The sequence below is a fragment of the Ambystoma mexicanum genome, chromosome 3p, assembly GCF_040938575.1.
Source record: "Ambystoma mexicanum isolate Mex_15411 chromosome 3p, UKY_AmexF1_1, whole genome shotgun sequence".
NCBI classification, from domain to species: Eukaryota; Metazoa; Chordata; class Amphibia; order Caudata; family Ambystomatidae; genus Ambystoma; species Ambystoma mexicanum.
The window spans coordinates 266,491,396-266,513,436 of record NC_090925.1 but is presented as its reverse complement, the minus strand read 5'-3'; the positions used below and the strand labels follow the sequence as shown (position 1 = coordinate 266,513,436).

Genomic DNA, 22,041 nt, shown 5'->3' with positions numbered 1-22,041 from the left:
CAGTAGGCCCTGCATTGCAACAGTGGGGTCTCGTAGTGGACTTTGCATTGCCCGAGCAATGTTCCACAGTAGTCCCAGCATTGCGATAGTGCGGTCTCCTAGTAGACTTTGTATTGGCCTAGCACTGTCTCACAGTAGGCCCTGCATTGCCATAGCAGTGTCTCCTAGTAGGCCTTGCATTGCCCTAGCACTGTATCACAGTAGGCCCTGCATTGCCATAGCAGTGTCTCCTAGTAGGCCTTGCATTGCCCTAGCACTGTATCACAGTAGGCCTTGCATTGCTGTAGCAATGTCTCACAGTAGGCCCTGCATTACCATAGTGGGGTCCCCTAGTAGGTCTTGCATTGGCCCAGCAATGTCTCACAGTAGACCCTGCATTGCCATAGTGGGGTCTCCTAGTGGGCCTTGCTTTGCCGGAGCAATGTTCCCCAGTACGCCCAGCATTGCCATAGTGGTGTCTCCTAGTAGGCCGTGCATTGCTGTAGCAATGTTTCACAGTAGGCTCTGCATTGTCATAGTGGTGTCTCCTAATAGGCCTGGCATTGGCCTAGCAATGTCTCACAGTAGGCCCAGCATTACCATAGTGGTGTCTCCTGGTAGGCCTTGCATTACCCGAGAATGTTTCACAGTAGGCCCAGAATTGCCATAGTGGTGTCTCCTAGTAGGCCGTGCATTGCTTTAGCACTGTCTCACAGTTGGCTGTGCATTGTCATAGTGGGGTCTCCTAGTGGGCCTTGCATTGCCCGAGCAATGTTTCACAATAGGCCCAGCATTGCCATAATGGTGTCTCCGAGTAGGCCTTGCATTGCTGTATCAATCTTTCACAATAGGCCCAGCATTGCCATAGTGGTGTCTCCTAGTAGGCCTTGCATTGCCCTAGCACTGTCTCACAGTAGGCCCTGCATTGCCATAGCAGTGTACCTAGTAGGCCTTGCATTGCCCTAGCACTGTCTCACAGTAGGCCCTGCATTGCCATAGCAGTGTATCCTAGTAGGCCTTGCATTGCCCTAGCACTGTCTCACAGTAGGCCCTGCATTGCCATAGCAGTGTACCTAGTAGGCCTTGCATTGCCCTAGCACTGTCTCACATTAGCCCTTGCATTGCTGTAGCAATGTCTCACAGTAGGTCCTGAATTGCTATAGTGGGGTCTCCTAGTAGGCCTTGCATTGGCCTAGCAATGTCTCACAGTAGGCCCTGCATTGCCATAGTGGGGTCTCCTAGTAGGCCTTACATTGCTGAAGCAATGTCTCATAGTAGGCCCAGCATTGCCATAGTGGTGTCTCCTAGTAGGCCTTGCATTGCCCTAGCACTGTCTCTCAGTAGACCCTGCATTGCCATAGCAGTGTATCCTAGTAGGCCTTGCATTGCCGTAGCAATGTCTCACAGTAGGGCCAGCATTGTCATAGTGGTGTCTCCTAGTAGGCCTTGCATTGCTGTAGCAATGTCTCACAGTAGGCCCTGAATTGCCATAGTGGGGTCTCCTAGTAGGCCTTGCATTGGCCTAGCACTGTCTCACAGTAGGCCCAGCATTACCATAGTGGTGTCTCCTGGTAGGCCTTGCATTACTGAGAATGTTTCACAGTAGGCCCAGCATTGCCATAGTGGTGTCTCCTAGTAGGCCGAGCATTGCTTTAGCACTGTCTCACAGTTGGCTGTGCATTGTCATAGTGGGGTCTCCTAGTGGGCCTTGCATTGCCCGAGCAATGTTTCACAATAGGCCCAGCATTGTCATAATGGTGTCTCCTAGTAGGCCTTGCATTGCTGTATCAATGTTTCACAATAGGCCCAGCATTGCCATAATGGTGTCTCCTAGTAGGCCTTGCATTGCCGTAGCAATGTCTCACAGTAGGGCCAGCATTGCCATAGTGGTGTCTCCTAGTAGGCCTTGCATTGCCCTAGCACTGTCTCACAGTAGGCCCTGCATTGCCATAGCAGTGTATCATAGTAGGCCTTGCATTGCCCTAGCACTGTCTCACAGTAGGCCCTGCATTGCCATAGCAGTGTACCTAGTAGGCCTTGCATTGCCCTAGCACTGTCTCACAGTAGGCCCTGCATTGCCATAGCAGTGTATCCTAGTAGGCCTTGCATTGCCCTAGCACTGTCTCACAGTAGGCCCTGCATTGCCATAGCAGTGTATCCTAGTAGGCCTTGCATTGCTCTAGCACTGTCTCACAGTAGGCCCTGCATTGTCATAGCAGTGTATCCTAGTAGGCCTTGCATTGCCCTAGCGCTGTCTCACAGTAGGCCCTGCATTGCCATAGCAGTGTATCCTAGTAGGCCTTGCATTGCCGTAGCACTGTCTCACAGTAGGCCCTGCATTGCCATAGCAGTGTACCTAGTAGGCCTTGCATTGCCCTAGCACTGTCTCACATTAGCCCTTGCATTGCTGTAGCAATGTCTCACAGTAGGTCCTGAATTGCCATAGTGGGGTCTCCTAGTAGGCCTTGCATTGGCCTAGCAATGTCTCACAGTAGGCCCTGCATTGCCATAGTGGGGTCTCCTAGTAGGCCTTACATTGCTGTAGCAATGTCTCACAGTAGGCCCAGCATTGCCATAGTGGTGTCTCCTAGTAGGCCTTGCATTGCCCTAGCACTGTCTCTCAGTAGACCCTGCATTGCCATAGCAGTGTATCCTAGTAGGCCTTGCATTGCCGTAGCAATGTCTCACAGTAGGGCCAGCATTGCCATAGTGGTGTCTCCTAGTAGGCCTTGCATTGCTGTAGCAATGTCTCACAGTAGGCCCTGAATTGCCATAGAGGGGTCTCCTAGTAGGCCTTGCATTTGCCTAGCACTGTCTCACAGTAGACCCTGCATTGCCATAGCAGTGTATCCTAGGAGGCCTTGCATTACCCTAGCACTGTCTCACAGTAGGCCTTGTATTGCCATAGGAGTGTCTCCTAGTAGGCCTTGCATTGCCCTAGCACTGTCTCACAGTAGGCCTTGCATTGCTGTAGCAATGTCTCACAGTAGGCCCTGAATTGGCATAGTGGGGTCTCCTAGTAGGCCTTGTATTGGCCTAGCAATGTCTCACAGTAGGCCCTGCATTGCCATAGTGGGGTCTCCTAGTGGGCCTTGCATTGGCCTAGCAATGTCTCACAGTAGGCCCTGCATTGCAACAGTGGGGTCTCGTAGTGGACTTTGCATTGCCAGAGCAATGTTCCACAGTAGTCACAGCATTGCGATAGTGCGGTCTCCTAGTAGACCTTGCATTGGCCTAGCACTGTCTCACAGTAGGCCCTGCATTGCCATAGCAGTGTCTCCTAGTAGGCCTTGCATTGCCCTAGCACTGTATCACAGTAGGCCCTGCATTGCCATAGCAGTGTCTCCTAGTAGGCCTTGCATTGCCCTAGCACTGTATCACAGTAGGCCTTGCATTGCTGTAGCAATGTCTCACAGTAGGCTCTGCATTACCATAGTGGGGCCCCCTAGTAGGTCTTGCATTGGCCCAGCAATGTCTCGCAGTAGACCCTGCATTGCCATAGTGGGGTCTCCTAGTGGGCGTTGCTTTGCCGGAGCAATGTTCCCCAGTACGCCCAGCATTGCCATAGTGGTGTCTCCTAGTAGGCCGTGCATTGCTGTAGCAATGTTTCACAGTAGGCTCTGCATTGTCATAGTGGTGTCTCCTAATAGGCCTGGCATTGGCCTAGCCATGTCTCACAGTAGGCCCAGCATTACCATAGTGGTGTCTCCTGGTAGGCCTTGCATTACCCGAGAATGTTTCACAGTAGGCCCAGCATTGCCATAGAGGTGTCTCCTAGTAGGCCGTGCATTGCTTTAGCACTGTCTCACAGTTGGCTGTGCATTGTCATAGTGGGGTCTCCTAGTGGGCCTTGCATTGCCCGAGCAATGTTTCACAATAGGCCCAGCATTGCCATAATGGTGTCTCCTAGTAGGCCTTGCATTGCTGTATCAATGTTTCACAATAGGCCCAGCATTGCCATAATGGTGTCTCCTAGTAGGCCTTGCATTGCCGTAGCAATGTCTCACAGTAGGGCCGGCATTGCCATAGTGGTGTCTCCTAGTAGGCCTTGCATTGCCCTAGCACTGTCTCACAGTAGGCCTTGCATTGCCATAGCAGTGTACCTAGTAGGCCTTGCATTGCCCTAGCACTGTCTCACAGTAGGCCCTGCATTGCCATAGCAGTGTATCCTAGTAGGCCTTGCATTGCCCTAGCACTGTCTCACAGTAGGCCCTGCATTGCCATAGCAGTGTACCTAGTAGGCCTTGCATTGCCCTAGCACTGTCTCACAGTAGGCCCTGCATTGCCATAGCAGTGTATCCTAGTAGGCCTTGCATTGCCATAGCACTGTCTCACATTAGCCCTTGCATTGCTGTAGCAATGTCTCACAGTAGGTCCTGAATTGCCATAGTGAGGTCTCCTAGTAGGCCTTGCATTGGCCTAGCAATGTCTCACAGTAGGCCCTGCATTGCCATAGTGGGGTCTCATAGTAGGCCTTACATTGCTGTAGCAATGTCTCACAGTAGGCCCAGCATTGCCATAGTGGTGTCTCCTAGTAGGCCTTGCATTGCCCTAGCACTGTCTCTCAGTAGACCCTGCATTGCCATAGCAGTATATCCTAGTAGGCCTTGCATTGCCATAGCACTGTCTCACATTAGCCCTTGCATTGCTGTAGCAATGTCTCACAGTAGGTCCTGAATTGCCATAGTGGGGTCTCCTAGTAGGCCTTGCATTGGCCTAGCAATGTCTCACAGTAGGCCCTGCATTGCCATAGTGGGGTCTCCTAGTAGGCCTTACATTGCTGTAGCAATGTCTCACAGTAGGCCCAGCATTGCCATAGTGGTGTCTCCTAGTAGGCCTTGCATTGCCCTAGCACCTTCTCTCAGTAGACCCTGCATTGCCATAGCAGTGTATCCTAGTAGGCCTTGCATTGCCCTAGCACTGTCTCACAGTAGGCCCTGCATTGCCATAGCAGTGTATCCTAGTAGGCCTTGCATTGCCCTAGCAATGTCTCACAGTAGGCCCTGCATTGCCATAGTGGGGTCTCCTAGTAGGCCTTACATTGCTGTAGCACTATCTCACAGTAGGCCTTGCATTGCTATAGGAGTGCATCCTAGTAGGCCTTGCATTGGCCTAGCAATGTTTCACAGTAGGCCCTGCATTGCCATAGTGGGGTCTCCTAGTAGGCCTTACATTGCTGTAGCAATGTCTCACAGTAGGCCCAGCATTGCCATAGTGGTGTCTCCTAGTAGGCCTTGCATTGCCCTAGCACCTTCTCTCAGTAGACCCTGCATTGCCATAGCAGTGTATCCTAGTAGGCCTTGCATTGCCCTAGCACTGTCTCACAGTAGGCCCTGCATTGCCATAGCAGTGTATCCTAGTAGGCCTTGCATTGCCCTAGCAATGTCTCACAGTAGGCCCTGCATTGCCATAGTGGGGTCTCCTAGTAGGCCTTACATTGCTGTAGCACTATCTCACAGTAGGCCTTGCATTGCTATAGGAGTGCATCCTAGTAGGCCTTGCATTGCCGTAGCAATGTCTCACAGTAGGGCCAGCATTGCCATAGTGGTGTCTCCTAGTAGGTCTTGCATTGCCCTAGCACTGTCTCACAGTAGGCCCTGCATTGCCATAGCAGTGTATCCTAGTAGGCCTTGCATTGCCATAGCACTGTCTCACAGTAGGCCCTGCATTGCCATAGAAGTGTATCCTAGTAGGCCTTGCATTGCCCTAGCACTGTCTCAAAGTAGGCCCTGCATTGCCATAGCAGTGTGCCCTAGTAGGCCTTGCATTGCCCTAGCACTGTCTCACAGTAGGGCCTGCATTGCCATCGCAGTGTATCCTAGTAGGCCTTGCATTGCCCTAGCACTGTTTCACAGTAGTCCCTGGATTGCCAGAGCAGTGTATCCTAGTAGGCTTTGCATTGCCCTAGCACTGTCTCACAGTAGGCCCTGCATTGCCATAGCGGTGTACCTAGTAGGCCGTGCATTGCCCTAGCACTGTCTCACATTAGCCCTTGCATTGCTATAGCAATGTCTCACAGTAGGTCCTGAATTGCCATAGTGGGGTCTCCTAGTAGGCCTTGCATTGGCCTAGCAATGCCTCACAGTAGGCCCTGCATTGCCATAGTGGGGTCTCCTAGTAGGCCTTGCATTGCCCTAGCACTGTCTCTCAGTAGACCCTGCATTGCCATAGCAGTGTATCCTATTAGGCCTTTCATTACCCTAGCACTATCTCACAGTAGGCCTTGCATTGCCCTAGCACTGTCTCACAGTAGGCCTTGCATTGCTGTAGCAATGTCTCACAGTAGGCCCTGAATTGCCATAGTGGGGTCTCCTAGTAGGCCTTGCATTGCCCTAGCACTGTCTCTCAGTAGACCCTGCATTGCCATAGCAGTGTATCCTATTAGGCCTTTCATTACCCTAGCACTATCTCACAGTAGGCCTTGCATTGCCCTAGCACTGTCTCACAGTAGGCCTTGCATTGCTGTAGCAATGTCTCACAGTAGGCCCTGAATTGCCATAGTGGGGTCTCCTAGAAGGCCTTGCATTGGCCTAGCACTGTCTCACAGTAGGCCCTGCATTGCCATAGTGGGGTCTCCTAGTGGGCCTTGCATTGGCCTTGCAATGTCTTACAGTAGGCCTTGCATTGCCACAGTGGGGTCTCGTAGTGGACTTTGTATTGCCAGAGCAATGTTCCATAGTAGTCCCAGCATTGCGATAGTGCGGTTTCCTATTAGACCTTGCATTGGCCTAGCACTGTCTCACAGTAGGCCCTGCATTGCCATAGCAGTGTCTCCTAGTAGGCCTTGCATTGCCCTAGCACTGTATCACAGTAGGCCTTGCATTGCTGTAGCAATGTCTCACAGTAGGCCCTGCATTACCACAGTGGGGTCTCCTAGTAGGTCTTGCATTGGCCCAGCAATGTCTCACAGTAGACCCTGCATTGCCTTAGTGGGGTCTCCTAGTGGGCCTTGCTTTGCCGGAGCAATGTTCCCCAGTACGCCCAGCATTGCCATAGTGGTGTCTCCTAGTAGGCCGTGCATTGCTGTAGCAGTGTTTCACAGTAGGCTCTGCATTGTCATAGTGGTGTCTCCTAATAGGACTGGCATTGGCCTAGCAATGTCTCACAGTAGGCCCAGCATTACCATAGTAGTGTCTCCTGGTAGGCCTTGCATTGCCCGAGAATGGTTCACAGGAGGCCCAGCATTGCCATAGTGGTGTCTCCTAGTAGGCCGTGCATTGCTTTAGCACTGTCTCACAGTTGGCTGTGCATTGTCATAGTGGGGTCTCCTAGTGGGCCTTGCATTGCCCGAGCAATGTTTCACAATAGGCCCAGCATTGCCATAATGGTGTCTCCTAGTAGGCCTTGCATTGCTGTAGCAATGTCTCACAGTAGGCCCAGCATTGCCATAGTGGTGTCTCTTAGTAGGACGTGCATTGCTGTAGCACTGTCTCACAGTAGGCCCTGCATTGCCATAGTGGTGTCTCCTAGAAGGCCTGGCATTGGCCTAGCAATGTCTCACAGTAGACCCGGAATTGCCATAGTGGTGTCTCCTAGTAGGCCTTGAATTGCTGTAGCAATGTCTCACAGTAGGCCCAGCATTGCCATAGTGGTGTATCCTAGTAGGCCTTGCATTGCCCTAGCACTGTCTCACAGTAGGCCCTGCATTGCCCTAGCACTGTCTCACAGTAGGCCTTGCATTGCTCTAGCAATGTCTCACAGTAGGCCCTGCATTGCCATAGTGGGGTCTCCAGGTAGTCCTTGCATTGGCCATAAAATGTCTCACTGTAGGCCCTGCATTGCCATAGTGGGGTCTCCTAGTGGGCCTTGCATTGGCCTAGCAATGTCTCACAGTAGGCCCTGCATTGCCACCGTGGTGTCTCCTAGTAGGCATTGCATTGCCTGAGAAATGTTCCACAGTAGTCCCAGAATTGCCATAGTGCAGTCTCCTAGTAGACCTTGCATTGGCCTAGCAATGTCTCACAGTAGACCCTGCATTGCCATAGTGGGGTCTCCTAGTGGGCCTTGCTTTGCCTGAGCAATGTTCCACAGTAGGCCTAGCATTGCCATAGTGGTGTCTCCTAGTAGGTCCTGCATTGCCCGAGAATGTTTCACAGTAGGACCAGCATTGCCATAGTGGTGTCTCCTAGTAGGCCGTGCATTGCTGTAGCAATGTTTCACAGTAGGCCCTGCATTGCCATAGTGGGTTCTAGTAGGATGTGCATTGCTGTAGCACTGTCTGACAGTAGGCCCTGCATTGTCATAGTGGTGTCTCCTAATAGGGCTGGCATTGGCCTAGCAATGTCTCACAGTAGGCCCAGCATTGCCATAGTGGTGTCTCCTGGTAGGCCGTGCATTGCTGTAGCACTGTCTCACTGTTGGCTGTGCATTGCCATAGTGGGGTCTCCTAGTAGGCCGTGCATTGCTGTAGCAATGTTTCACAGTAGGCCCCTGCATTGCCATATTGGGGTCTCCTAGTAGGCCTTGCATTGCCAGAGCAATGTTCCACAGTAGGCCCAGAATTGCCATAGTGATGTCTCGTAGTAGGCCTTGCATTGGCCTAGCAATGTCTCACAGTAGGCCCAGCATTGCCATAGTGGCAGCTCCTAGTAGGCCTTGCATTGACCTAGTACTGCCTCACAGTAGGCCCTGTATTGCCATAGTGGTGTCTCCTAGTAAGCCTTGCATTGGCCTATCAATGTCTCACAGCAGGGCCGGCATTGCCATAGTGGTGTCTCCTAGTAGGCCTTGCATTGCCCGAGCAATGTTCCACAGTAGGCCCAGCATTACCATAGTGGTGTCTCCTAGTAGGCCTTGCATTGGCCTAGCAATGTCTCACAGTAGGCCCAGCATTGCCATTGTGGTGTCTCCTAGTAGGATTTGCATTGGCCTAGCGATGTCCCACAGTAGGCCCTGCATTGCCATAGTGATGTCTCCTAGTAGGCCTTGCATTGCCCGAGCAATGTTCCACAGTAGGCCCTGCATTGACATAGTGGTGTCTCCTAGTAGGTCTTGCATTGGCCCAGCTTCCACTCTTAGTAGGCCCTGAATTGACTCAGTCATGCCTCTTATTGGGATCATTTATGACTTCAGATGGGCATCCCAGTAAATCCTACTTTGTTCTAGTGGGGTCTCCTAGTAAGCATTGCCCTAGATGGGCCTCTCACAGACCCTTTATTGTCCCAGATTGTCCTACCACTGTCTCCCATTTGGCCCTCTATTGCCATAGCGGTGTCTCCCAGTAGGTCTCCATTGTCCTAGATTTGCCCCGTAGTAGGCATTGCATTGCCCCATTTGTTTCTCTTATTAGGTCCCACATATCTGCATCCTGGTAGGCACTGCATTGTTCCACGCATGTCTTTCGGGCCATTTGTTTGCCTAGCTGTGTTCCCAAGTCAGTCCTGTTCAAATAGTTGCACACAAGGCTTTGTAGCACCCAGCTGCTTCCCAGTCAGCTTGTATGGCCCCAGATGTATCCCCAAGTAGCTAATTTGCCGACCTAGAGGCTAAGCAGGACATTGTTTGCCACAGGGCATCCTCACAGTAGGGTTGCCTTTCCTAAGCATGTCTCTAAGAAGGTCTCATGCCAAGGTCTTTTGGGAAACATAACCATGGCAATCCATGGTTATGTTTCCTAAAAGGCCTTGTATTGCACCACATGTGTCTCCGAAAGGCTCTGCATTGGCCTAGCTTTGCCTCCCACTGGGCACTATATGGATTTCCCTGGGTGTGTCTCCCTGTAGGCCTTGTAGTACCTGTGATGTCCAAGCCATGTCTCCGAGTAGTCTTGCCTTGCCTCACGTATACCATCCACCCCGTTGGTCTTCTTTTTGCCTAACTGGGCCTCTATGAAGACCATCCACTAATGCTTACCCGAGTTGTTCTGCTTTTCCCGAGCAGTGTCTCCCTGTAGGCCATATATTGTACTGGCTTTGCGCATTGAACCACTTGTGTATAGGCACGTTATAAATGTCATATCATATCAATGTCTCTAGGAAGAGGCTGCCTGTTGGTTGCGTAGAGGCCCGCTCCTGCCCCAGCAATATATCCAGCAGGATGGATTGGGCGCCTGGCTGTGTCTCCAATGAAGCCCTGCATGAAATTCATAGTAGGTCCTCTATTGCCCTTGTCTAGGAAGTCTTTATGGCCCCTGCTGTATCTCACTGTAGAATGTATATTGCCCTTACTATGCGTCACAGTAGACTCTGTATTGCCTAAACTGTGGCACACAGTAGGACCTGCATTTTCATAGGTTTGTCTTCCAGTGGGCCCTGCTTTGTCCCATGTGTTCCTCCCAGTGGGTTCCTCATTGGCCTAGATGTGTCTCCTCCTCCTCCAGGCGTCACCTTCGATAGGGTCTTGATTTGTCTTCCCAGTAGGTTAGGCACTGCCCCTGCCGTATCATTGTACAATGCTTTTCATTGCCATAGCTGTGTCTCCCAGCAGGCTACACATTTGAAACCTGGCTTTGTCCCACGAGTAGGCCCCACATTGCCATAGCTGTGTCCCCCAGCTAGCCAACTATTGTCATAGGTGTGACTCCAAGTAGGTTCGGCATCGCCCTAGCTGTGTCTTCCACTGGGCACTGTATTGTCCTAGCTGTGTCTCCCAGTAGGGACTCTATTGCCCCAGGAGTACTCATCCCTAGGCTCTGCATTGCGCTTGCTCTACTACCCAGCGGGCTATGCATTGTCCTGTCTGAATGTCTCAGTAGGGGTTTCCTTGCCCTAGATACATCTTCCTGTAGGCTGATCATTTGGATCTTGGCTGTGTTCCTTGGTAGGTCCTGTATTGCACTAGCTTGAGTATCCCAGCAGGCACTGTATTGTACCTGCAGTGTCCTCTAATAGACTCTGCATTTCCCTATATTGGCTTTCCATTGGATCCTGCATTGTCCTAGCAGTGTCTCCCAGTAGGAGCTCCATTGGCCGAGGGGCACCGCAGTGCTCTTACTATACCTCCGAGTAGGCTCTGCATTCCCAGCTGTGCCTCCGTTTAATGCCTCCCTAGAGCCTATGCCAAGGGACAAACCCTGTGTACTGCTAGGCCACGAAAATAGATATGGCTAAACTCTGGTTTAAAACTCCAAATTAAAAACGCCATTGCAGGGTAGGATTTAGAGAAACGTTTTCATTTATTTACGGAGCCTTCAATAGGTGTCCACTGTTAGTGCCATTAAACCATAGGGAAAGGACCTTTGTACAAATAGCTAATAGATATAAATAGATAGATGGAAAGGTAGCTAGGTTGATAGACAGATGGACAGATAGTAACTATACAGAGAGATGGATAAATACAGCGATAGACAGAACACAAAGGCCCAACTCCCTTGATATAAGATATAAATCATTGAATGCATCTTTACCTCACGCACGCCTCCACTCATCTGAACCCCAACATCCTCACAAATTCCATACATAGGCCCATCAGACTCTCCAGTAAAAAGAGCTGAGAAATCTCTGCGTGCACCCTCTGCCCTAACGTCCACCGCCCCTCAAAAAGGTCACCCAAGACAATACACTCTCTCATGTAAGAAAGTTCTGATCTCGTTGACTTCTCGGCGACTTAATTCTTCAACAATGTGGAGTCCATGATCGTATGCCGCCGCTAGGTGTTTTCGGCATCACTGACCCAGCACTCAAGTGCCTTTCCTTGTACCTGTCCACTTGCTACTACTCTGCAAAGTCATGCTCCACTAATTAGGCATCCGCCCTTCTGCCAGTGGTCATTGTTAGACCCGGGTCCTCTATACCTCTCTCCTACCCTTACGCCACACGCCTCAACAGCATCATCTCCTCATTTGGCTTCTCATACCAATTCTGTGCCAGTGACACCAACATCTTATTCTCCTCCCCCACCCTTACACCACATTCCCTCTTACAGCATCACATGTCCACCTACCTGACTTCCTTATGTTAAGATCTGGCAATGAATGGCCTCAAGCTTAACTCGCCAAAAAAAGATCTTCCTTCATCCACGGCACCTGTCAGCACTGCCTACCCTCGAGACCATCCTCCCTCCCTCCTCATCCAGAAACCTCACTGGCCGCTTTGACAGTCACATGCACATTTCCTGCTTCGTCACTTTAACCATCTTGCAACAGGTCTCTGGGAATTGCAAACACTGTCCAAGTGCCCACATCCTCCTTTTAGTGGGGCAGGCCACAGGGTAAAAATCAGCAGTAAGTGGGCCAGTCCACCCCGAGGTGTGGCCAGGTCACACACGTTTCCTTCCAACTTGGAGGCCCTTCTGAGCTGAAAACAGGTAAAATGGCCATTGGCCCAAGGATATTTGGGTCCAAAGCACTGGATAGGCTCTAAAAAGCTACACTGAGGGAAGGCATAAGAGCAACATGATTGGGCCGGATTCCTCTGGCAATGTTCCCAAAATGGTCGAGTGTGTTCATTCTGAAGTTCAGGATTCACCAATGGTGACTGGTCAGTAAGTGTCTGATGAGAGGGGGCCCACATGTCCAATAATCATACTGTCGAAGGCAAGGCCCATGGCTTTCTGACACATGTCTCAGCTTTAAGGAGTTTTCCGCTTGTCCAAAGGCTTCTGGGCTAGTCCAGGAATCTTTCTTTGGCAGCAGGACCACCACAACGTCTACCAGCTCCTTCTGGCTTCCAACAAAAGTGGCAACATCAGGCAAGCCCACGCACAGAGGCAAGCAGAGTTAGTCCCCTCTCGCTCACTTGCCACGGTTCCTCTCGCAATGAAGATGGCTCCAAGCTAACTTCCTGTGTGTAGGGGCTTCTCTGCATCTTCAGCGATTCTTTGTTCCAAGAGCAGGGGTCTGCAACCTGGGGTTCTCCAGATATTTTGAACTGTCACCCCCAGGACTTCCCACCTCTTTGACTATGCTGGCTAGGGCTGATGGTAGTTGTAGTCCATAGCATCTGGATAGTCAAAGGTTGCATACCCCTGTCCTAGAGGAAGTAAGACAAGGGCTCACCACTAAAAAGGCAGTAGGCAACATATTATTCTGGTTTCCGCAGCGCAATGGTCTGGGCTCAGGGGTGATGAACACCTACTGTCGTGAAGGCACTCGCTGCAGCTCTGCTTAAGAGATGAGATTTGAAAACCGTACGCGTCCAACCACAGGCACCGACTAACATTCCTGGTGAAAGTGCCAGGAAGAAGTCATATTGGAAGCACTTGCAACATAATTGTAGAGAAAGACAGCTCCCATTTTAATTCAGCTTCCGACGATGCATATCATCTCCTAGGTAGCTGCAAAGTGAAGTATTTAACTGTCTGTCGCTACTAGGTAGTTGGACATTTCGAAGTTAAAACTTAATGGAGTTTACATATAGACAGGCAGTAACTGACGCGTGCTATTCATGTTGTGTTTTCAGAAGTCAGCGTCCAAAGAGACGCATTAAGTCACTGCAGCATTTGCGCAAAAGACGCTTGTGCAGGTGCCTTCCCAGACTGCCTCATGCGGCAGCCACATGTTTCATGTGCGCTTTACCAATAGGCGCCCAGAAGTCAGTTTCACAAAAGTTTGGGTCAGAAGTCAAGCAGGCCTTGTTAAGCCAGTGCCTGGCGCTGGTTACCGTTATCAAACACCCGTGCAGGGAAGATTTAAAGAAGCACCGAAGAGTCGAGCCAAAAGGCTTCAAACCTAGTGGCCAAAAGCAGGTTATAAGGAAGCAAAATGGCTTTTTTTTTTTTTACTTATCAGCTTCAGTTCCTGGAACTTTACATCTCTGTTAACAACACATGCACGTCGTGGTGTAAACTGCGGCAGCAGGGGACAGCCTAAGGATACATGTGTACTCCGGGGCGACATTCCTGCCCGAACTAGACAAAAAAGTTGCCCTACTTCATACCTGGATCGCAACAACCCTTGACGACATCGCCAAAGAAAAGCCCTTCACCCCATCACGGAAGAAAACGACAGCAAAATGGTTCACCCCACTACTCAACGCCATGAAAAGAAAAAAACGAAAACTAGAATCTGAATGGAGGACCAACAACACCACCGCAAACAAATTGAAATTCCTACAACAGATCCGCGCATATAAAAAGGAAATACAAAAAGCGAAGAGGAAACATTACGAAAACCGAATCTTCAGAGCACCAAACGCTCAAAAAGAACTATTAAAAATCATAAACGAGATAAAAAACCCACCGGCCTGCAACAACACGCCAATCCCATCGACGAAACTCTGCGAGGACCTCGGAGACCACTTCAAAAACAAAATAACCTCCATCCAACACACCATACAAAACAGACCAAGCGTTCACAGCTCAAACCCCACCGACACAGACGAGGAACACACAAACAAGCTACAAAACTTTCCAGAAATATCAGTTGAGGCTTTCGTCAAACTGGTAAACCAAAACAACAAATCGGGCTCTCCCGAAGACCCTTGCCCCCCGGACAAAACAATTCTCAAAAAAGGAACCCCCATGGAATACCACAGGAACCTCCTCAATCTCAACAGGTAAAGTACCGCAGGCCTTCAAATCGGCTTACATCAAGCCGCTACTCAAAGACACAACAGGAAACGTAGAGGACTTATCTAACTACAGACCCATCTCCAACATACCCTACATAGCCAAACTGCTAGAAACGTACGTCTACCAAATAACCCAAGAATTCATAGAAGAGCATTGCCTATTAGACCAGGCACAAGTTGGCTTCAGACCTATGAGAGGAACAGAATCGGCTCTCCTCTCAATATGGGACGACTTAAAAACAAATGCAGAATCAGACAATAGCACCGCCCTGATTCTCCTTGATCTGTCTGCAGCCTTTGACACTGTCAACCACGCCATCCTCATAAAGAGACTAGAAGGACTGGGGATAACAGACACTGCCCTACTATGGATCAAATCCTTTCTAACAAACAGAACAGAAACAATATGGATGAAACCTTGTAAATCCAAACCCAGAGTCTCCACGTGCGGAGTACCACAAGGATCATCCTTCTCTCCGCTTCTATTCAACATCTACATGTACCTATTAATCAAACTCATCAAAAAACATGGCCTCACATGCTACAATTACGCCGACGATACTCAAATAATCTTCAACATACAAGACACCCGAGAAGCAAACACCACACTAGAGAATTGCCTTCGTGACATATTCAACTGGATGAACCTCAACCATCTCAAAATCAACCCAGGCAAAACAGAGATAATGATTGTTTCAAAAAGGGAGGAGACATCAACTACATCCCCTGGCCAAGAGAGCTCGGCACCACACCAGAACCATCATCAACTGTAAAAAACCTAGGGGTCCTGATGGATAACAATCTCACTCTGGAGCCACAAGTAAACTCGATAATCAAGAAATGTTTCTTCCTCCTGCGAGCAGCAAAAAGGATCCTAGCGTTCCTGTCATTCGCCAACAAAACACTTTCCATCATCGCCCTGATCATGTCCAGAGTAGACTACGCCAATAGCCTATACCTGGGCATGCCCGAACGACTTCTAAAAAAACTGCCCACGCATACAAAATGCAGCAGCCAGACTCCTCCTCAAGCTACCCAGAAGAGAACACATCACACCCGCGCTAAAAATACTACACTGGCTACCACTGAAACAACAAATAAAGTTCAAGGCCATGTGCATCACGCACAGAGCAATACACAAACAAGGCGCAGAATTCCTAAGCGATAAACTACGCCTACATCAACCGACAAGAACACTGAGATCAAGCACCGACATACGCCTGGAACCAAAACCCTACAACAGAAAAAAACTCGAAGGATCGTCTTTCTCTCACCAGGCACTCAACACCTGGAATGACCTACCTAAGAATATATGGAATACAACAAACCACCTAGCATTCAGGAAACTCCTCAAAACATGGCTCTTCAAAGCGTAACCACTGCGGAGACGCACTAGAATGCCCAGACATTAAAATAATGATGAAAATAACTCCAAGCTCGGCCACTCTCAAATTGGACAAACACTCAAACCAAAGAACCAACCACTCGACATAGCATAAGACCTCATGGAAAATAGCCACAAAGGAAGGCTACAGAGACTGACCACATACCTAGACCCAGCCGAAAGCCCTCAAATGACTCTCCCACTCGTACGTACCGGACAAACATATCCAGACAGGCAGACGCCATGCACGTGCCTAGAAAAACGTGAATGCTAGCGTGTGCCACACTTAGAGTTGTGAATACCAGCCTGCGTGGCGTTCGGATGGAGTTGTGAATGTTAGCATGCCCACACCTGGACGGATCTCTAAACTCTAGCCTGCGCCGCATATAGATAAAAGTGTGAATGTTGGCATGACTGCACCTGGAGGGAGTCCTAAACCCTGGACTGCGCCGCGTCTAGATGGGAATGCGAAGGCCAACAAGTGCCACACTCAAACTCGGCATACTTATCTCACTCAATAAACTCACACAACCATCTCTCGGACAATAAGCCGCACGCACTTCACAACACTGCAACAACACATAAGCCGGAACAACAGCACACGCAGACTGACTCCGATCCGATACCCGCACCAAAGCTCAGCACCCGGTGTACACTGAGTTGAAGCTGCCAACAGAACACCACTCCTCTCACTATCCTACTCCCTTCTTCACCTTACTAACCCATCCCACCTTTATCATTTACAGATACGCCTGAGCGCCTGGGGACCATTTCCGTTGGTGACGGTGCGCGGTACAAATACCTTTAACATTTAACTTTATGTGTTTCCTTGTAAAAAGCAAAGGCTGTACACATGAGAACGGTAAGCCCTGTTGTCCCCCATTCTAATAGATGTGTCCTGCCCATCGTAATAGACTTCCGGGGCAGTTCCTGGACACCGGTATATCCTTTATGTGTGGGAGCTCAATATACATTCTGACCTATTGGCTCCAACCTCGGCTAATAAAAAGCAAATATCACAGAAACGTTGCATGGGTGCAAGTGCAATTAGCTCTGGGGAAAAATTCCATTAAAGCAAAAACACATTATTTCATCCGTATTACCACATTATTGCCACCCGTACCCTTTGTCTTCTCTAGCCCCATGATTCCATCTCCAATTCACTTTCCAACCTAGGCTGGCTTCCCTTCCACTCCTAACTTAAATTCAACTTCCTTTGTCTCGTTTTCAAATTTCTTGCCCCTCCTTACCTCTCCGCTCTTCTCTCCTTCTATGCCCCCTCTCGCTCCCTACGCTCTGCTGATCTCTTTTTACTCTCTGTTCCCCCACCCCCTTGTGCCTCTTCTCGTTTCCGCTCCTTCCAGCTCCTTGCCCCCCTACACTGGAATTCCCCTCCTTTCACTATCCGCTCCATGTCCACCTATTCCTCCTTCCGTTCCTCCTTACAAATCACTTCTTCTTCACGCCCCTCCCTGACTTCTCTCCCCTTCCTCCTCTTCTTTCTCCTCCCCACTCCATCTTCCTGTTCCTTTATCTTTCTCTGTCTCCCCTATGATCTCCACCCTCCCTACTACTCTCTCTACTCCCTTTTCCTTTTCCCTTTTCTCCTTCCCATACCTCTCCTCTTTTCTTCCTTCCCAAATGTAAATTGTTCCACATGCTGTTTTTCTGGTTTGATTCATGTATATTTTATTGCTTCTATGTTCCATGTTTGATGTTTTCTTGTTGGTAAACTGTAAAGCGCTTTGGAGTAAAGCGCTATATAAACAATAAAATACAAATATAAATGCATTTTTGCACCTGAGCAAACTCTACACTAGCGCTGGGGCTAGAGCAAACGTTATTCTAGACATACAGAGCCTCGTTTAGAGTTTGGCTGATGCCGAAATACACTGGTTTGAGTGGAAAGAAGCCTACTTAAAGATAGCACCCCACCCAGCTTTCCACCGGTGGAAAGCTAGTGGAAAATGGGGACCAGAGGATTTTCCGCCAACTGGTGTAAAGCTGGGGGAGTGTTATCTTTAAGTAGGCTTCTTCCGCCTGTGGAAAACCAGCGGATTTTACACTCCACCATACTCTAAATGAGGCCTACACTATCTCCTCAGAAGCTGCCTGCCTTCTGTACAGATCACTCAGCAGCCTACACTATCTCAGAAGCTGCCTGCCCTCTGTACAGATCACCTCAGCGGCCTACACTATCTCCTCAGAAGGTGCCTGCCCTCTGTGCAGAACACCTCAGCGGCCTACACTATCTCCTCAGAAGGTGCCTGCCCTCTGTGCAGATCACCTCAGCGGCCTACACTATCTCCTCAGAAGGTGCCTGCCCTCTGTGCAGATCACCTCAGCGGCCTACACTATCTCCTCAGAAGGTGCCTGCCCTCTGTGCAGATCACCTCAGCGGCCTACACTATCTCCTCAGAAGGTGCCTGCCCTCTGTACAGATCACCTCAGCGGCCTACACTATCTCCTCAGAAGGTGCCTGCCCTCTGTGCAGATCACCTCAGCGGCCTACACTATCTCCTCAGAAGCTGCCTGCCCTATGTGCAGATCACCTCAGCTTTTAGAGCTTGGCTGGTAATCAGGGCCACATTTTCTGACAGAGGCACTCACATACAGTAGCTGGGATTGGCACATCCGATTGACTGAAAATTGCACCTGGAATGCTGACTGTTAAGCCAGAATCCTCTTCTTATATTACTATGGTAACACAATGGCCCTCATTACGAGATGGGCGGAATGGGATTAACTGCGCTGGTAATGGTGCCGGCGCCGTTAATCCCATTCCGCCCTATTATGAGGTTCCCTCGCGGGACCCGCTCTGGACGTCTGGCTTTACCAGACGTCCAGAGCGGGTCCCACGAGGGGACCAGGGAGCTAACAACGGGCCCGTTATAAACAGGCACATTGTTAGCTCCCTTCCCATTCCCATTGAGCCCTATGGGGGCTCGAATGGGAATGGGGAAGGACCGGGTCCGGGTTCCCTGAAGGAGGAAATACCGGGCCCTCCAAAGTCGGAATGGCCCGATATTTCCCCATTCAGGGAACCCGGACACGGACACGATTTTGGAGGCAGCCATGCCCTTGGCTGCCACCAAAGTCGTAATGAGGCCCAATGTCTTAGAAATCAGAGAGGTAATACTCGTTTTTCGATAACTTGAAATAGGAACACTGAGGATTTGGAGGAGGTTGACCATTTGATGAATCGTATGTATGTGTTTTCATTGGGGGAGTGTCTTGGATTTGGAGGGGGTTGACCATTTGATGAATCCTATGCATGTGGTTTCATTGGGGGAGTGTCTTGGATTTGGAGTTTTCATTGGGGGAGTGTCTTGGATTTGGAGGGGGTTGACCATTTGATGAATCCTATGCATGTGCTTTCATTGGGGGAGTGTCTTGGATTTGGAGGGGGTTGACCATTTGATAAATCCTATGCATGTGTTTTCATTGGGGGATGGTCTTGCCAGGCTAACAAGGCTGATGTACTGAATGTGCGAGGTCCTCACTGACCGTGTTTCTTTCCCTCTTCCTTTCTTTAGGGGCAGCCTGGTCCTCCTGGCCTACCTGGAGTCCCGGTAAGTATTTGCAATGGTTTTCTGCCTGAAATGGGTCTTTGATATTCCAATCCACGCCCTTAAAGGAGCAAGCGCCAACCTCTGTGCTTCGGTACTGGCACTGGCAGGCGGGCGGGCTTTTCCTGCCAGCATGAAGCTCATATTTCTTTCCATTAGTCATGGCAGGCTGTGTGTATTAATCTGTCTGCTTCTTTGCTTCACACATTTTATTTAAGTATTGTGTTGTTTGGGAATTCTTTAAAGCAAAAATATAACACAAATCATTGTTCAACAGTTGAATTGATGATTATACGACCCAATATGTATTGGTATCATTATAGTTTTATTATTGATATTATTATAATTATTATTATTTTGATTAGTGGTGGCACCAATAGTAATCATATTCCTACTAATAGTAGAAGCACTGGTCACGGTAGTAGTAACGGTAATAGGTATAATTATAATCATATCGACAATCATTATAACCCGTCAAGGTAGCTCAGATAGTTAAGTGCTCGTCCAATACCTCTGTGGCCAGCCTTCTGGCCACAGGTTCGAATGCTGCTCGGGTCACTTATCCCTTTTGGAGGTTGTAAACCTAGGGAATAACACCTTTTATTACACCCCATAGAAGTAGGAGGAATCCAGCATTAAAAATATATAAAAACATTTCATTATTAATAGGATAGGGACGATATCTATAGTACTTATCACGAACAGCTTTTTCTCTTTGTGCTGCAATAAATACAAATTCTGCTGACCATGCTCATGCCTTTATGGAGAAGAATTGCATGTACTTTCCGATGCCATAAAGCACACTTGTCTCGGCACGGTGAGGCTATGGAACACGGCTCTGTCTTCTTTGTAATGCCATAAAGCATAAAGCACTACCTTATCCTCCCTGTGATGTCATAAAGCATGCCATTACTCACTGTCGTTAAAGAGGCTCAGCTTCACCTGACTGATGAGGCTCGATTAGGCTGAAACACGTGTGTCGGGTTGATTATGGTACTCTTGCTCAGAGGAGAATTGCCTAGCATTTCGGTGCTGGACTGCCCTTGTGGGCAGGAGCACCCCATATGCAGATGGACATTTCTCCTTTGTGAAATGTACAGTGATCTAAAACATGGCAGTAGACCCTCCGGAGTGGGATACATCTGACACTACAGGTTTTTTTAACCTTGTTCTTTCTCAATAAAGGGTCTCCAACAGTTTTTAAAGTTTCATAAAACACGCCCTATCTGGTCTGAAGAGTCTAGGAGTACAACTAACCTGGCTTGTGATTTTATTGGCATAGCTGTTTCTGCTCTATGATGTCAAAGAGCATAGCTGAATCAGCTTGAAGACGTCCCAGAACATAGTTATCTTGGCCATGTGATGCCACAGAGTATAGCTGTTTATGCTCTGTGATGTCAAAGGAGCATAGTTAAATCCGCTTGAAGACGTCACAGAACATAACTATCTTGGCCATGTGATGCCACAGAGTATAGCTGATTCTGCTCTCTGATGTCAAAGAGCATAGCTGAATCAGCTTGAAGACGCCACAGAACATAGCTATCTTGGCCATGTGATGCCACAGAGCATATCTGTTTCTGCTCTCTGATGTCAACGAGCATAGCTGAATCAGTGTGAAGACGCAATTGAACATAGCTATCTTGGCTATGTGATGCCACAGAGAATATCTGTTTCTGCTCTGTGATGCAAAGAGCATAGCTGAAGCAGCTTGAAGACGCCACAGAACATAGCTATATTGGCCATGTGATGCCACAGAGTATGTCTGTTTCTGCTCTGTGATGTCAAAGAGCATAGCCGAAGCAGCCTGAAGAAGCCACAGAACATAGCTATATTGGCCATGTGATGCCACAGAGTATAGCTGCATCTGCTCTCAGATGTCATATAACACAGATGTATCTGCTTTGAGATGTTACTGGGCACAGCTGTGTCTATTGTGAAGCATAGTTTTATCTGTTGTGTAATGTCATATGACATGACATGTCTCCATTTGAGATAGTATGAACTACAACCGTACCTGATTTGTGATGTTATGCAGCATAGCTGTATCTGATTTGTGTTGTTGTAGAAAACAGCTGTATCTGTTTTGTGCCTCCATGGAGCACAGTTCCATGTGACCTAAAGCACATCCGCAGTGCTTTTATGCTGCCACAGGCCACGCCTGTATGTTTGTCATGGAGCCCATAACAGTATCTTCTCTCTGATGTCACGGAACACAATTGTATATGACAGTACACACAGCTGTCTAACTCCAGTGTGATGAATTGGAGAACAGCTATGTCGCTTTTGTGATGTCACAAAGCACAACTCTACAGCTGTGTCGGACTTGCACAGATGTATTTGATTTTTGAGGTTATACTGAGCTGTATCTGTTTCATGATGTTGCCTAAAACAGCCATATCAGCTTTGTGGCCTTTTTTGTTCACAGTGTACAGGAGTGTCGGATTTGTGATGATTGCGAGCATAGCTGTATCTTGTCATGCAACGTTATTAAACGTGGCTACTTCTGTCGTTAATTACGACTGGTTCTCCTCTGCCTTGTGATATCCTTTTGACTGATGTGTGAGCTCATATATGGTGGCTGAACCTCTAAAGCCATGCCACAGAGTATGCCTTGGGTTTTGACCTGTCTGAACAAGGCTCAAACTGACTTGTGATGTCATAG

At 49.0% G+C, this 22,041-nt stretch overlaps 1 protein-coding gene across 1 annotated transcript in view; it reads left to right on the top strand.

Annotated features, from left to right (window-relative positions):
* The window catches only part of COL9A3 (collagen type IX alpha 3 chain), a 322,714-nt gene that overhangs the window by 16,678 nt on the left and 283,995 nt on the right, over nucleotides 1-22,041 (top strand). The window contains exon 3 of the mRNA XM_069650770.1: nucleotides 19,347-19,382. Within this exon, the coding sequence (XP_069506871.1) occupies nucleotides 19,347-19,382 (36 nt within the window). The remainder of the gene's footprint in view (nucleotides 1-19,346; nucleotides 19,383-22,041) is intronic.